The sequence below is a fragment of the Staurois parvus genome, unplaced genomic scaffold (assembly GCF_062004578.1).
Source record: "Staurois parvus isolate SC_StPar_1 unplaced genomic scaffold, SC_StPar_1.0 ptg000056l, whole genome shotgun sequence".
In the NCBI taxonomy this organism is placed as follows: Eukaryota; Metazoa; Chordata; class Amphibia; order Anura; family Ranidae; genus Staurois; species Staurois parvus.
In genome coordinates this window covers 14,639,265-14,656,235 of record NW_028317852.1, presented here as the reverse complement: position 1 = coordinate 14,656,235, position 16,971 = coordinate 14,639,265, and the positions used below count along the sequence as shown (strand labels likewise).

At 42.5% G+C, this 16,971-nt stretch overlaps 1 protein-coding gene and 1 pseudogene across 1 annotated transcript in view; both read right to left on the bottom strand.

Moving 5' to 3' along the window:
- HSD11B1 (hydroxysteroid 11-beta dehydrogenase 1) overlaps nucleotides 1-4,377 on the bottom strand; it is a 48,015-nt gene extending 43,638 nt beyond the window's left edge. The window contains exon 1 of the mRNA XM_089668348.1: nucleotides 4,217-4,377. Within this exon, the coding sequence (XP_089524474.1) occupies nucleotides 4,217-4,304 (88 nt within the window). The 5' untranslated portion in view covers nucleotides 4,305-4,377. The remainder of the gene's footprint in view (nucleotides 1-4,216) is intronic.
- A 12,187-nt stretch (nucleotides 4,378-16,564) lies between these two features.
- On the bottom strand, nucleotides 16,565-16,685 carry LOC149470015 (U2 spliceosomal RNA; annotated as a pseudogene).
- Nucleotides 16,686-16,971: the final 286 nt, after the last annotated feature.

The window sequence follows — 16,971 nt, the reverse complement described above, 5'->3', positions numbered from 1 at the left end:
AGGAGGTGTGTACAATGCCTACATACTTTTGCTAATAGGTGTTCCTCTTTCCCATCTTAGAAAGTAGGGAGGTATGCTTAACCTCTTCACGCCGGCAGCACACAAATGTGTGGCCTCCCGCGTCTGGGCCTAGATGCCGAGCGGCCGCGCAGTTGCGCGCAATTAAAAAAAAAAAAACATATGTGCTGAGAGCGCGCACCTTGCGCGCTCCCAGCACACATGTCTGGTACTCACGGAAAGGTCCCGGTCTGATCTTTCGATCGGGACCTTTCCCGATCATGTGACCACCGTGATGACGTGTCACGGCGGTCACATGATCCCTAAACCCCACCCCGCCCGTCCCGCCTCCCAGCTTCTGAAACTCTTAAAGGGCCAGGAGGCGCCGGCAGGAAGTGGTTAATGTCCCATATCAGAGGTGTTCAGTAGTTGCTGGATACTGTATGTAGCACAGGCACATCTCTTAGGGCTCGTTCACACTAGAACGCAATGCGGGAAAGGCGTGTTCCATGCACATTTCCTGCACCCCTTTCAAAACCCACTACCTTTGTGATCTGCTGCGGGTATCAATACATTGTTGATGGAATTCCAAACGCAGTTTGAAAACGCAGTGCTTTCTGGACACCAGATCACATGGTACCGCTTCCTATCTACATGCATGTACTCCACCGAAATCCGCATAGCATTTCTCATGGTGGATATCCCACTGATAGCACAATAAACGTCACAGCCAGTTGTAATCCCTACTGGTAATTTATAGGGTGGTAACACTGGGGCATAATTAGAAGGCAGACACGTGATATGGTGCTTGGTGCATTTTTCAAAAATGGTGCATGCACTATTTTTTGTGCGATCCGGTGCAATTTCAGCCCATTTAAAAGAATGGGCTGAAAAATCACACTGCAGGGGAATGCACAGTGTGGTGTGGTGTTAATCGGCCCTTATGCCCTGTACACATGATAAGAAATTCATACGAAAAAGTCCGCGGAACCGCTGATCGAACGATTTTCTCTTTGTTGATGAGCAGGATGTTTTAAATGATAACTATATTGTGAACGAAAAAATCCGGTTAAACAACAGTGAAAAATGTTGCTGTTTCGCATACGAACGGCCGATTTTCTATGCAGTGGTATGACAATCGTATGAAAAAAATCTATCAAGCGCTATCATGCATGAGCAGAAACAGAAGATGACCCGGATGTTTATGTCCAAGGAATCTTCGTAAACAGGAACGAAAAATCCAAATGTTAAGTAGATTGGCCTAATGAGATAAAGAAACCAGAATTCTGCATATTATATTTGTATGTATCACTATTTATGTATATAGTTATTGTAATAAACTATATTATACTCATTGCTGTTAATTGTTGTGTATATCGCTTGTTCTGACTGGAAGGGCGTGGCTACAAGGTCACATGCACACTGCATCACTTCCACTTGTAGGGAAGACATCAACACTACGTATTACCCGACAAACGATTTTTCTAGATTGGTTACTGTGGGTCACGATTTCGACCAACAAATGAATGCCTCTCGGTCGTCAGATGACCGATCAGTCGATTTTCTAATTGTGTATTCCCACCTTAAGTGTAGAAAATAGGTTAGCTCAAACAAACTAGTTAAAGGGACAGTAAACCTGGAGAACAAAGCAAAACTTCACCCTCTCAATCAACATTGACTATTTTTAATCCTTATACAGCTAGTATATTATATTTACTTGTTTTAACCCTTTTTTTTACATTTCTACAGCTACTTCCTGTTTTCAGGGCCTAGGCAAATGATGTCATACATCCCAGGAGTCTTTAGGAGGGAAGTAGGAGCTTTCTCAGCTAAGCACACCCCCCTGCCTGCATGCCTGAGCTAGGGGCAGATAGATTCCAGGAAGTAATGCTTCACAAATTATCCTCCCTTATTTAAGATGGCTGCAGCCAGAAATGCAAGCGGGGAGTTTTTCAAAGTGATTTCTCAGCAAAATAAAGTATGGATGGGTGAGTTTGGTTTGAATATTAAAAATGAATTAAACAGCATTTTTGGTTTGTGGTATTCAGATGCCGTGTAGTTCCAGTTTACGGTGCATGTAAATCATATACAATTAGGAATGCACCGAAATTTCATTTTGGCCGAAAACACCCCTTTCGGCTGTTGGCCGAAATGAAAAAAAAACGTACATGTGCCGAAAAAACCCCGCCCCTCACTGCCGCCCACCGCCACTGGCTGCCGCTCGGTAGTTCTCAGCTTTACCTGAGAAACCATCGATCCCAGCGCTGGGCATAGAGATGAGTGAAGGAAAGATGGCCACCACTCATCTCTATGCCCTTAGAGGACCGGAGCGATGTCACTTCCCATTCCGGCCATTTTGTTTTTTTATTAATGCACTAGATCAATGCTTTTTTTTTTTTGATCAAATGCTTTACATTGCAGAGGAGAGATGTGTTGTCTTATTGACCCCATATCTCTCCCTAAAGAGGACCTGTCACTAATTATTTCTATCACAAGCGATGCATGCATTTCTTGTGATAAGAATAAAAGTGATTAACATTTTTTTTTAAAGGGACAGTGCAAAAAATAAAATAAAATAAATAATAATAAAAAAAAAAAATTAAAGTGTCCCTGTCCCCCAGTGCTCGCACGTAGTGGTGAACGCATACATAGGCCATGCCCACATATGTAAATGGTGTTCAAATCACACACGTGAGGTATCACCACGAACGTCAAAGGAAGAGCAATAATTCTCGCACTAGACCTCCTCTGTAACTTTACACTGCTAACCTGTAGAAATGTTTAAAGCATCACCCATGGAGATTTCCAAGTAGTGTAGTTTCACGCCATTCCACGAGTGTGTGCAATCTTAAAGCATGACATGTTGGGTATCTATTTACTCGCCGTAACACCCGCAAAATTGGGGTATATATAAATTTTTTGTTTTTTTTTTTAATCAAAGAGTATTTATTTCTAAAAATATATATTCATTTTTAAAAACTGTGCATTTCGGTTTTGGTTTTCCGCCAACTGTATTTTGAAGTTTCGGTTCAGGTACCAGAATTTTCATTTCGGTGTACCACTATTTACAATCTTTACCATTTTAATATAATTTCCAAAGTAATTTTCAGTCTCAAAGTATATGTGAATCCTCACCTTGTAAAACAACCTATTCAGTTTAAAATAGAAATGAAAGGCAAAACATGTATGTATACATAAAAAACATTATAAATACCTTGTTTCCCTTTTTTTATAAGTGATCACATCATCTTTGCTCTCAGCTGCATAAGGATCTTAGAGAGCTGGAGGTGAAGAAACAGCAACACGTTGATTTTCCCAGTGAATGGCTGTGCAGGGGGGGGGTGCATGTCAGCACACAACTAATCATTGGAGGAGAGCAGGCAGAAATCCAATACAGTCAGAAAACTGACAATGACTGGCCTAAACACCAGGGATTTCACACAAATGAAGCAATACAAAGAAAACAGGATACTTTTCATCAGGGGAGGACTGACAACTCATGGGGCCCCCAGGCAATAGGGGATCATGGGGCCCCTGTGTCCTTGCCCAAACTCAAAAAGGCCTATGAAAAAGGTACAAGGGGCATCTCATGGGGCCCCCTACTGACCCCGGGCCCTCAGGCAGTGCCCGGGTTTCCAAATGGTCAGTCCGCCCCGGCTTTTCATACAAGTACACAGTAGAACAAACACATATCAGGAATATGAAATTTTGGGTTGACATATTCTTTAATAAATCTAAACCTTTCACTAAAATACCAGTAATAATCTTGTGATCCTACCATGAATGTACTTTTTCGGGCAATGCTTTGTTTCTACCTTCTAATTGTGCCCCTGTGTTATTAACTTGGGCATTACAATTGGCTGTGACAATGCTTATTGTACAGGTACGTTCCAGTGTTGCCATCAGTATGAAATGCACCCTGAGAAAAGCCAGGCAGCCATCGGTGAGGTATATGCATATAGTCAGGAAGTGGCTGCAAAGCAGTTTCAGCAGATCAGCAATGCTGAGATGCAAAAAGAATAACAAAGGTTATAAACCGTATTTTCTTAAAAAAATGTTTATGATTCATGGGGCTTTTTCAAACTATTATCCAGTTATGGTTTATATGTACTCTGAAGTTACATTTATTTATACACTTTCAGACAATTGTCTACAGTTTCCCAGTAGCCATCTAATACAGAAGTGATATAAATCCAAAAAAAAGTTGTGGCATACTTACATGGTTCAAACACTGGTTTCCCAGAATAGAAGTAAACAGCAACGAGTATCCCAGTCAGTGCTACCAGTGCTTTATTGAAGAGAGCCATGATGAAAAGGATAATGTAGACTAGACAGCACTGGAAGCACTGTGTTCACATAGCATGCACAACTGCTACAGTCACTGATCAGAGCTGCCCCTACAGGGCTGAGCTTCTGTCAAACATTTCACACACAGCATTGACCTTGTTAGTTATCAGAAAGTTCAAGGCTGCTCGTTTATAGCAGATGTGTTTAAAGCAGTATTAAAACCAAAAGCAAACATTTATTAAATTGTAGTTTACCATTTCTTAGATGTGATGTGCTATATTAGTTTTCTTTTTTAGGCTTTCTTTTTTCTATTTTCAGTTGCTGGTTCTGCCAATAAGTCTGTTTTTTTTTCAAAAGAACAAGCTCTTTTCCAATGTATCAGTTTTCAGAGATGAGACAAACAAATTACCACTGGCAAGGGTGCTTACAATGATCAGTTTTGCTTATTCATATAAAACCTTTATCCCAAAAAGAACAAAACAGCTTGCTGTAACTGATTATAATCAATAATTATAAAAATATACTATGATATAATATAATTATAAGTGTAAGGCAGAAATCAGTTTCAGTTTGTTAGGATATTTAAATCTGCTAGTACATTTAACACTCCCATCCCCCGGACTGATAATTCTATCTGTTGTGCTCCTTCATATAGGCACTCTGATACAGGAGGTGTGTTACTGGCCAGATCACCAAGGAAAACAAAGGGAAAAAAGCCTAAAAAAACGAATGCAGCCACCACATCCAATGATTGGTAAACTGCAGTATATTACATTATTGATTTTGGGTTTAATATCACTTTAAACTCCCCAAATCACTATGCTTACTTAGATCTAGCTCAGAGGCCCGTGACTTTGTTTACATCTGCAGGCTTTTTGATCCCATTTTCATACCTGGTCAGCTTGGCCCATATGTATCTATAGGGTTGGTAGACGATATAGGAGGTGATCTGTCTACTAGCTCCATAAAACTGTATGGGGAGAAACTGCTCAGGTGCGGACATTGGGAGAAGAAGCAGACAGAGAGATGTACAGTTGTGTTCAAAATAATAGCAGTCAGATATCACTAACCTGATCAATCACTGTTTTTGGTAGAAATGATATTTCTACATGGCAAATAATTTACTAGCAGGTGTAGTAGAGTAATAGAAATCCAACAGACCCAACAGTCATGACATGCATGCTGCTGATTCTGTGTAATTGAATCACTAATTGAAAGGGGCATGTTCAAAATAATAGCAGTGTGGAGTTCTATTAGTGAGGTCATTCATTGTTTAAAAAACAGGTGGCAATTATTGCCCTTATTTAAGGAAGGAAGGCAGCAAATGTTGTGCATGCTGGTTACAGTGCATTTCTCTCTGAAATTCTGAGGAAAATGGGTCATTCCAGACATTGTTCAGAAGAACAGCGTACCTTGATGAAAAAGTTGATTGGAGAGGGGAAAACATATAAAGAAGTGCAGAAAATGATAGGCTGCTCAGCTAAAATGATCGCAAATGCTTTAAAATGGCAACCAAAACCTGAAAGACAGGGAAGAAAGCGAAAAACTACCATTCAAATGGATAGAAGAATAGCCAAAATGGCAAGGACTCAGCCAACAATCAGCTGCAGGAAGATCAAAGAAGGTCTAAAGTTACCTGTGAGTACTGTTACAATTAGAAGACACCTATGTGAAGCCAAGCTATCTGCAAGAAGCCCCCGCAAAGTCCCACTGTTGAAAAAAAAGACATGTGCTGAAGAGGTTACAATTTGCCTAAGAGCACATTGACTGGCCTAAAGAGAAATGGCGCAACATTTTGTGGACTGATGAAAGTAAGATTGTTCTTTTTGGGTCTAGTGGCCGGAGACAGTTTGTCAGGCGACCCCCAAACACTGAATTCAAGCCACAGTACACTGTGAAGACAGTGAAGCATGGTTGCGCAAGCATCATGATATGGGGATGTTTCTCATACTACGGTGTTGGGCCTATTTATCGCATGCCAGGGATCATGGATCAGTTTGAATACATAAGAATACTTGAAGAGGTCGTGCTGCCTTATGCTGAAGAGGAAATGCCCTTGAAACTTGGTCTCAGAGTAAGATCTACTGTATGTAAGCAGGGCTTTCTTTCAGCTGGAACTTGGTGGAACCTCTGGCTCAGGCCCTCTGCTCCTGCTCACCACTATCACTTGGAAACATAGAAGTCCAGCTTCTCCAAACAGCTCCCAAAGAGGCAGGTGCCCAGAGTGCAGAGTGGATGCCGATATCTTCAAACGATGATCTTCCTGCAAGTGAGAGAGGTGGAGGAGCCACATACAGTGGGCAGAGAGGTACTAGAGCCGGCAGGGGGGATTTAGATTAATACAGCAACAAAAGTAAGACATGTGGAAGATGGTTGATCTTCTAAGGGAGTGGGGGGGTTGCATGCAGAGGTCAGAGCAGAAGAGGGCATAGTTGCCAACTGTCACGGATTACTCAGGACTGTCCTGATATTTTGAATGATGTCCTGCCATTGCTCAGTCCCGTCTAGTGTCCCGGAAATCTGGGATCAGGGCAGGGACAGCCGCAGATGGTGCTTCTTAATTTAGTGTAAGCCTAAGGCAGTGAAAAAAATTTAAAACTTTCTTGTTGCCATTTGCTATGCGAAAAGGGGGGCCACGGCAGACTGGGGACTATTTTTTCATTTTCGGGTCTGGCGGACTAATCTGCAGTGCCGCTGTTTCTTAATACTAAACAAAACTGCCGGCCATTTTTGTATCAATCCGCCAAATTGCCCTGGTGGATTGATGTAGAAAAGGTCAGGACATTAGTTTAATTCACAGGAGCCTCTGCACTGCAGATTAGTCCTCTGGCCTCGAAAATGAAAAAATAGTCCCCAGCCTGCCAGGGCCCCCTTCCTGCAATGCAAATGGTAAAAGGAGAGATTTTTTTTTTTTTTTAACTGTACTACACCTGCAGTCTCTGACCCTTTCCTGTACTACACCTGCAGTCTCTGACCCTATCCTGTACTACTCCTGCAGTCTCTGACCCTATCCTGTACTACTCCTGCAGTCTCTGACCCTCTCCTGTACTATGCTTGCAGTCTCTGACCCTCTCCTGTACTACTCCTGCAATCACTGAGCATAGTCCTGTACTAACTGCAGCAACCTCTAGAAACCAATCAGTGAGCGGTAATTATGTTCTGTAACCTCTAGTAACCAATCAATGAGTGTGGACCAGTTCTTTCTGTTTACATTATTAAGTTTTTTGTGATAAGTCAATGTGTGTGTTTATTTGTTTTTTGGGATGTTAGGGTGGAGAGCAAAACTTTATGGGGGGAGCCCAAGAAAATCTCAGACTCTGTTTAACCACACCCCCTTTAAGCCACACCCAATATTTAATGTAATTTAAAGCACACCCATTTTTGGCATGGTGCCATCTTCTTTTCCGTGTTAGGCCACACCCATGACTGAATGCCCCACCCCTAATTAACATACTGCTCTGCCTACACTGTCTTTCTGGACATACAGGAAAAAAAGTGTCCCTAAAATTTCTTTTGAAATGTTGGCAACTATGAGAGTGGTGAAAGTGAAATATTGATCAGGGATTCAGAGATAAGCAGCTGTGGAAGAAGGCTGAACTCTGCACTCTGTGCGTAAGGCACCCCTGAAGTCTGTACTTTGTATGCAGTGCACCCCTGAACTCTGCACTACGTAGGTAGCACACCCCTGAACTCTGCACTCTATGTGCAGCCCCCCCTCCAAACTTTGAACTCTGTACGTAGTGTACTCCTGGTATTTAATGTCCCATTAAGACCCTGCCACTGCAGAGTGAACAGCTAATCCAGTTTCCTACCAGAGTGCCTCTTTCCCCCTACTGGCCCAGGGGGTGCAGATCTACTGACTAAGTCCTTTTGCATGTGCTGTTGGTGGGTTGGTGCTGCTACCAGGCCTTCTAGCTGGGCAGCTCCTTCCCTGCTGCACAGGTGGTCCTTGCTTTGGGGGCTGGCAAAGTCCTGAGTTTTCCCCCCTCCAAGCTCCACTGCCTGTTGGTGAGCCACTCTCCATCTGGGCCCCCTCCCAGGCTCCTGCTCTCCATCCTCACTTCCTCGTTTTCCACCCAAACACTCCCTGCTGCTGAGCAGGTTCAGTTACTCTTAACCACTTCCAGACTGGACACTTTTACCCCCTTCCTGCCCAGGGCAATTTTCAGCTTTTAGCGCTATCACACTTTGAATGACAATTGCGCGGTCATGCAACACTGTACCCAAATGAATTTTTTACCATTTTTTTGAGACAGATAAAGCTTTATTTTGGTGGTATTTATTCACCACTGGGATTTGTATTTTTTTTGCTATGTAAATGAAATGTCCAAAAATTTTGAAAAAAAGTGTTTTTTTTATAAAATTTTGCAAATAAATAATATTTCATCATAAATCTTAGCCAAAATTTATTCCGTTATCTTTTTAGTAAAAAAAAAAAATCCAAATTAGTTTATAAGCAAAAATTATAATTTGTAAACATTTTTTTTTACATTTTTATTTTTTTTTTTATATTATTTTTTTTTTTTACATGCTGTCACCCTAGCAGTACAGTGTCACCATGGTGACACTGTACTACTTGTGGGGGTGATGAAGATTTTTTTTTTTTACACTGATTGCTTTTACACCCATATAGGATGTAAAAGCAATCATTTCTCTTTCTCTCTGTGTGCATTCTTGCACTCATTGAGAAGTACTGAGTGAGCTGTGATTGGTCACAGCTTGTCACATGGTACAAGGCTTTTGTGAATAGCCTTGTACCATGTGACCTCTGTGATCATTCACAGATTTCACACATAGTAAGCAATGATGTCAGAAGTGACATCTTGCTTACTACTTTGCATGTGATCACTGATTGGCCAATCAGTGATCACATGATCGGGACCTCATACAGAGGTCCCGTCCGACAATCGGTGTTTCACTGTGTCCGGAGGACACAGAGGGCACCGGATCGCGGTGCTGCGCGCTCCCAGGGAGCACGCACAAGCAGGGTGCGGGGAGGCCGTTTATAGACGGCCACCCGACCCTGCAGTGCCACTGTCCGGCCGTTTATATACAACAGCCGGACGGGAGGTGGCTAAAGGCTGTCCTGGTCCCTTTGCTAAGCCTTCTGTTGGGGATTGGCTGGGATCCTCTAAGAGCTGGTTTTCAGAGCCTTTCAGCTCCTGACCTAAATTTGATCCACCTGGCTTTCATACCCAGGCTGCTATTCAGCCTATATTTAGAACTAGAGCTCCCCCTAGCTAACTAGGAGGGTGCTACACATACATACAGAATAAGAACAGATAGTGATAATTACACCCAGTATGAAAGACAAAAGAAATGCTACTGTGCAGTATTCTAAAGGTAGCCATAGATGGATTGAAATTCGGCTGGTTCAGCATTGAAAATTTTTGATCTATGAGTGGCCACTGCAGTTGAACAGAAATCAATCAACCGATCAACTTCTACTCAACAGCTCCAATGGATAAATACTGCTCGATCAGCAGCTGCAGCCAATGTATACAGTGCTGATCTGTGCATTCCGACAGCTAGGGCATCTTTCCACTGTCAGAATACAATAGTGCAGCGGGTAGGATTCCCCCATTCACCTCGAATGTGTGGATGGGGGGAATCAGTTATGTATGTATGGCCAGTTTTACATACAAAAGTAGAACTGATTTTGAGAATTAAACAATTAGGCCTCTTTCACATGGGTGGCCAGGGGGTGGTTTTAACACCCCACAACCACCCACCTAAAAGCTACCACACATATGGAGGGAGCTGTTTACATTCCATGGTAAAATTATGCAACTTGTCGAGTTGACAAGCAGCACCGCCTTTCAAACTTGCTCAACCTTGTCCATGAGGCCATGCCACAACTGCAAGCCAAACACTTGGCTTATGGTTGTGGCACACTATTCCCATTAAAAATTACCGTTTGACAAAAAAAACATAAAAAATAGGCATTCAAGAAGCTGCAAGATTGCCTCCTGAACACCTGAGTCACCCTCTGAAAAGCAACCTACTTTTCAGAGGCTGATCAAGTGTGATACTATACAGGTGTAAGGAAGCTAATACAGCTGCTGCTCATTCTCGTACAGCTAATACTCATTCCTGTGCATTTATGGATACTGACCTCGGCTTGCCTCTGACTATTCTCCGCCTGCTACCCTGGTACTGATCTTAGCCTACTTCCTAACTATGCAGCTGTCTCACCATGTATGACCTTGGCTCACATTGACTATGTCCCTGACCGTGGCAGTCACCTGCTACCAAGCTACTGACACCCATACTTCTTTGAGCCCTCTCATCAACTCAGACTCCAACCAAGGTACGTGACAGCAGGACTTATACAAGACAAGAGAAGTGATACTCCATATACAGTGGGGCAAAAAAGTCAGCCACCAATTGTGCAAGTTCTTCCACTTAAAAAGATGAAAGAGGCCTGTAATTGGCATCATAGGTAGACCTCAACTATGAGAGACAAAATGAGAAAAAAAATCCAGACAATCACATTGGCTGATTTGGAAAGAATTTATTTGCAACTTATGGTGGAAAACAAGTATTTGGTCACCTACAAACAAGCAAGATTTCTGGCTCTCACAGACCTGAACCTTCTTCTTTAAGAGGCTCCTCTGTCCTGCACTCATTACCTGTATCAATGGCACCTGTTTGAACTTGTTATCAGTATAAAAGACACCTGTCCACAACCTCAAACAGTCACACTCCAAACTCCACTATGGTGAAGACCAAGGAGCTGTCGAAGGACACCAGAAACAAAATTGTAGACCTGCACCAGGCTGGGAAGACTGAATCTGTAATAGGTAAGCAGCTTGGTGTGAACAAATCAACTGTGGGAGCAATAATTAGAAAATGGAAGACATACAAGACCACTGATAATCTCCCTCGATCTGGGGCTCCACGCAAGATCTCACCCCGTGGGTCAATATGATCACAAGAACGGTGAACAAAAATCCTAGGACCACACGGGGGACCTAGTGAATGACCTGCAGAGAGCTGGGACCAACGTAACAAAGGCTACCATCAGTAACACACTACGCCGCCAGGGACTCAGATCCTGCAGTGTCAGACGTGTCCCCCTGCTTAAGCCAGGACATGTCCGGGCCCATCTGAAGTTTGCTAGAGAGCATTTGGATGATCCAGAAGAGGATTGGGAGAATGTAATATGGTCAGATGAAACCAAAATAGAACTGTTTAGTAGAAACACAACTTGCCGTGTTTGGAGGAGAGAGAATGCTGAGTTGCATCCAAAGAACACCATACCTACTGTGAAGCATGGGGGTGGCAACATCATGCTTTGGGGCTGTTTCTCCGCAAAGGGACCAGGACGACTGATCCAAGTACAGGACAGAATGAATGGGGCCATGTATCGTGAGATTTTGAGTGCAAACCTCCTTCCATCAGCAAGGGCATTGAAGATGAAACGTGGCTGGATCTTCCAACATGACAATGATCCTAAACATACCGCCGGGCAACGAAGGAGTGGCTTCGTAAGAAGCATTTCAAGGTCCTGGAGTGGCCTAGCCAGTCTCCAGATCTCAACCCCATAGAAAACCTTTGGAGGGAGTTGAAAGTCCGTGTTGCACAGTGACAGCCCCAAAACATCACTGCTCTAGAGGAGATCTGCATGGAATGGGCCAACATACCAGCAACAGTGTGTGCCAACCTTGTGAAGACTTACAGGAAACGTTTGACCTCTGTCATTGCCAACAAAGGATATATAACAAAGTATTGAGACGAACTTTTGATATTGACCAAATACTTATTTTCCACCATAATTTGCAAATAAATTCTTTCAAAATCAGCCAATGTGATTGTCTGGATTTTTTTTCTCATTTTGTCTCTCATAGTTGAGGTCTATCTATGATGCCAATTACAGGCCTCTCTCATCTTTTTAAGTGGGAGAACTTGCACAATTGGTGGCTGACTAAATACTTTTTTGCCCCACTGTATACACAAAATTTAAGAATTATATTCACCATATGTGAAGAAGAAAAGTGTTAAGGTGCAGCATCCATATGTAGCGATATCCCCTGCACCTGTTCCCGGGCTTCTACATTTACATGCCTCCAACCACACACCAGCTCCACTGGAAAATGTAGTCCCCTAATTCTCAGTTTTCCAAAAAAGTCCTGCGGTTCAGCCTACAAAGTCCACAAAGCTTTTCACCAGAGTGTGTGTCACTTAATTGCAGGACACCGCCACCTTGTGCCTCTTTTAACATCTTGCAGTCTGAATAATAGCAGCATGTTACAAGTTTTCCATCAATCAGTTGCTGCAGCTGCTGATCAGTAAATTGTGACAGTAGCGAGTGCCACTGTCAGAATACAGAGTCCCAGTGGTGGGAAATTTTCCATCCACCTCATTTGTGTGGTTGGATGAATCTGTTAGCTTTTTTCCTTCAACCTGCTGACCGAACAAAAAAAAACAAACTACATATGTCAAGTTTTAAGCTACTAGCTCTCTGGGGACTGGGCTCAGTTCTCCAGTCCTGAGCCATTATACTGCAGGAGGAATTATTCTGCTGTTTGCTCTCTTTGATGGCAGGCTACTGTGGGGAGAAGAGAGAAGCAAAGAGGGTAGCCCTCAGAGAACAGACCTCCTCAGTATGGGCACTCTGGTCATGTGACTTATCAAATTACCAAAGATGGGAAACAGGAGAAGCAGCCTTCCGTCACAAATGGGCCTATGCTGAGAAGGAGCTCAAAACTGTGAGTTCACAGAGGGTTGAGGAAGTTCAACCCCAGAGCTCTTTCAGGGCTTATATGTTCCCCTCCTTCCCGTAAAGTCACTCAAAGCCCCCTTAGTTTAATGCACCCCACAAAGCCCTCCAGCTCAAGTCATGCAATGAACACAAAAAGAAATGTCACAAAAAGAAAACAATCTCCGCTCAAGGAAAATGTACTGGCACGTGTATACGCAGATAATTGATCCTTCCTGATCCCCTGAGAGGCAATCGGATATTCCCTTGATCAACTTTACCTATAAATGTTAGTATCCAGTTATATTATGTGTATCTAGGGAACAATCCAGGCCTTTTTTAAAGCAATCCACTGAGCTGGCCAGAACCAACTCTTGAAGGAGTCTATTCCACATTTTCACAGCTCTCACTATGAAGAAACCTTTCCATGTTTGGAGATTACATTTCTTTTCCTCCAGACGTAAAGAGTGCCCCCTTGTCCTCTGTGATGACCTCAGGGTGAATAACTCTACACCGAGTTCACTATATGAACCACTGATGTATTTATACATGTTGATCATATCCCTCCTTAATCTTCTCTTGGGGTTGGGGAACCCCAAAAAGATAGCTGCAAAAAACAAGGAACAGAGGGCGCAGCAGCCTAACGTTTTGCCTCCTTATTGACAAACCAGTAAGATCCACTTGTTATCAGGGGCACAATGGAGCAGAGATATCCCACATCCAAGGCAAACGTTAAGTACTGTTTTAACTGGTGCCGGCTGCCACTAGATTGAGCTAAAAAGAATGTGTCCAAAATGGGCGATAATGTGGTGGAACGCATGCATCCAAATATTGGAAGAGTGATGAAGTTTTTTGGACACATTCTTTTTGGCTCAATCTAGAGGCAGCCGGCATTTGCCTTGGATATGTAATATCTCTGCTCCATTGTGCCCCTAATGACCAGTGGATCTTATTGGTATGTCACTAAGGATATACACTTTTATGTTTACATACATTTATACATTTTATTCATTCTGAGGAGCTATATTATTATGGTCAATGCAAATGTTAAAGACCTTTGCGCTATGTTCCAACTATAGTAATAATATCAGGGGAGAAGATTGCTGCACTCACTACTCTGGTGTACTCACACTCAAAATTAAATAAATTTAAAAAAATGTAGTGCGCTATCTCATCATAAATAGAATTATAAGCTTTAGAAACATGTTCAAGATATTTTTTTTCCAATAATGAAGCATATTTAATTTTTGGTTATATAAAACAATGTTGCACTATGGTATGTTTTTGTTTTATTTTGCGCGGATCTGGAGTTTAAAAAAGCATAATACATGGAAAGAACACGTCACGGATCAGAAATTTGGAGACACATTGTCCTTATAAAGCGAGTTTTTGGCCTATTATAATCTATAGGTCAATGGTTAAGGTGAGCAGGGAGTGGGGTCAGAATTCAAGCACGGTGTTGATTATTGCTGGATGACAACACAACATATACTGGATTGGACGTTTTTTATTGGAAAAATTTTTTTCTTGGACTATCATTTTGAGTTTCTAAAGCTTATGGTTCTATTCATTTACATTATTATGGTGTCCGTAAGATAATAACAACCTGTAATATGTTTTATTTCAGGTACTTGTAGAGTGCTGTCAATTTACACAGTGCTTTACATATACTGTACATTGTATAGTCACATCAGTCCCTAACCCTCAAGGAGTGTACAATCTAAGATCCCTAATTTACATTCATACATATACATGCTAGGGCCAATTTAGACAGGATCCAAATAACCTACCAGCATGTCTTTGGAGTGTGGGAGGAAACCAGAGTATCCCAGAGGAAACTCACGCAGGCACAGGGAAAATATGCAAACTCCAGGCAGGTGGTGCTGTGGTGGGACTCAAACCAACAGCCCTACTACTGCAAAGCGGAAATGCTAACCATTTAGCCACTGTGCTTTATCTGTACTTGTTATTGATGTATGACATGTAACATGATGACTATTATTTATATTTACATTTGTATTCTTAATTGTGTTCAATTTCATGTTCATACATTTTGTGGTCAGGCATGTATTTGTTTATTTACATCTGTAAGTCACCCACCCACTGATGGGAGTAGCTGGCACTGGATACCATGTTTTCCATTTAGTCTCTATATATGCATCAGTTGAGCTGTATCCAAAATTGGCTCTGAGGAAGAGGGGATGTGCCCTCGAAATGCATCAGCCTTTTTGATCGCCTATTCCTACTTGGGACTTGTTCAGGGGACCAGGCTCCTTCTAGTATACTGTGGATTGATGTGCAATTATTCTGATGCTGCTTGTGAGTATAAATCTGCTTCCTTTACATTAATAAGTTATCGCTGACAAAATGCGCTAGGCGGGTACGCCCTCTGTTCCTTGGTTTTTGCAGTGCACCAATGTCACGTGACTTTGCTTATAAACATTAAAGAATGGAGCAAAAAATTTGAGCTTTCTGATCAGCTTTCAAACCAGGGAGCTGGTACCATGGTGAAAAAGTCAGAATTACCAGGAGAGATCCAGTATATTCTCACCTATGCTGGGGATTCTGCTTTTTAACTGGGGACACTTTTTTAAATCCAGGGACTGCCTCATGAAATCTTGGACTGTCTCTGGAAATCTGAGACATCTGGTCATCTTACTGTATCTGCACTTGCCTACCAATACCCACCACCTTACTGGCCCCAGCCAGTACATGCTCAGTGAGCAACAAACTCTTCACAAAGTTGTCAATGCTTCTCAGTGCTGCATGTTGCTGATTTAGTTTCAGTATCTGGAATTTCTGATAAGTAACCCTCATACATCTAATACAGAAGTATTTACCTTTGAACAGCTTTTTTTTTAAATCTGCGGTGGTGCACAAAAACAAAAGCATGTAAGTAAACAAAAAAAGTGCATGTGAACACACAAAAAAGTGCACTTAAGGGTGTGCTTTTTGTACACCCCCTGAAGGGGGAGAATCTCACCCTGAACCTCTGGGGCGCAAGGTTCCTGACAGGGACAGGATTGGACCATGGTCTACCTAATCAATAGGCCTGGCGAACCCCTCACCTCATGGTCAGCCAAAGCCTACCAATGAGTAATGGTGAGGGGCTCCCAGGTTCAGGGGAGGAAGGACTCTGATGAGCACACATCTGCCCCTAGACTTCAGGGTAGGCCCAAGAACCCACACCCTCCATCTAGTGAAAAAGTGACAAACGTGAGGAGAAAATATTTTAAATAAATAGTGGCCATGCAATTTGCACTGGCTAGGCCCTGGGACCTGGCGTCAAAAATTGCCCTTGCCCATAGAGGCGTAGTGCAAAAAAGAAGTTTTAGTGTTGTGACCATGTACATTCACACAGTGGGTTTCCCATGCCCAAGTGTTACTGAGAGCACCACTGGGACAACCTCTCAGGAGGCACAGACACTGCGGATTCTCCGTCTTCCCAGCCCATAGCCAGACATGGTAAACGCATTCAAATGAGAAAGAACTGGACCCCTCCAAAATTACTCCCATGCCCCAACTGACTGTGGGCACCCTAGTTTCTGTTCCAGCCGGTACTAGCCCCCATCATACCAGCAAGGATGCTATGCAGCCAGCCAATCCTACTAAAAGGCAAAAATTACGATGGAGCACCCCTGTTGGGCACTGATAAGAACAGATACTACATTTGATCGTAGCCAAAAGGCAGAGAAGTGACAGTTGTTCTAGGAGTGAATACATTACACAAAATGTAGATAGGACAGCGTTATCAAAATGGAGCGCATACTAAAAGATTATTTGGGGGAGCTTCCACTGAGGATATTAGCAACTAATAAAATTTGTTGTAAGGTTAACATACTTTATAAATGTTTACTTCAGCAATAAGACTACTGTAATGTTGATCACAAATATTCGATTTTTGTTAATTCAACAACTTCCAGAAAACATGTGTTTGATGAAAAACTAATGAAAAGCGGTGAGTAAATATGTTAGTAGATCTGCAT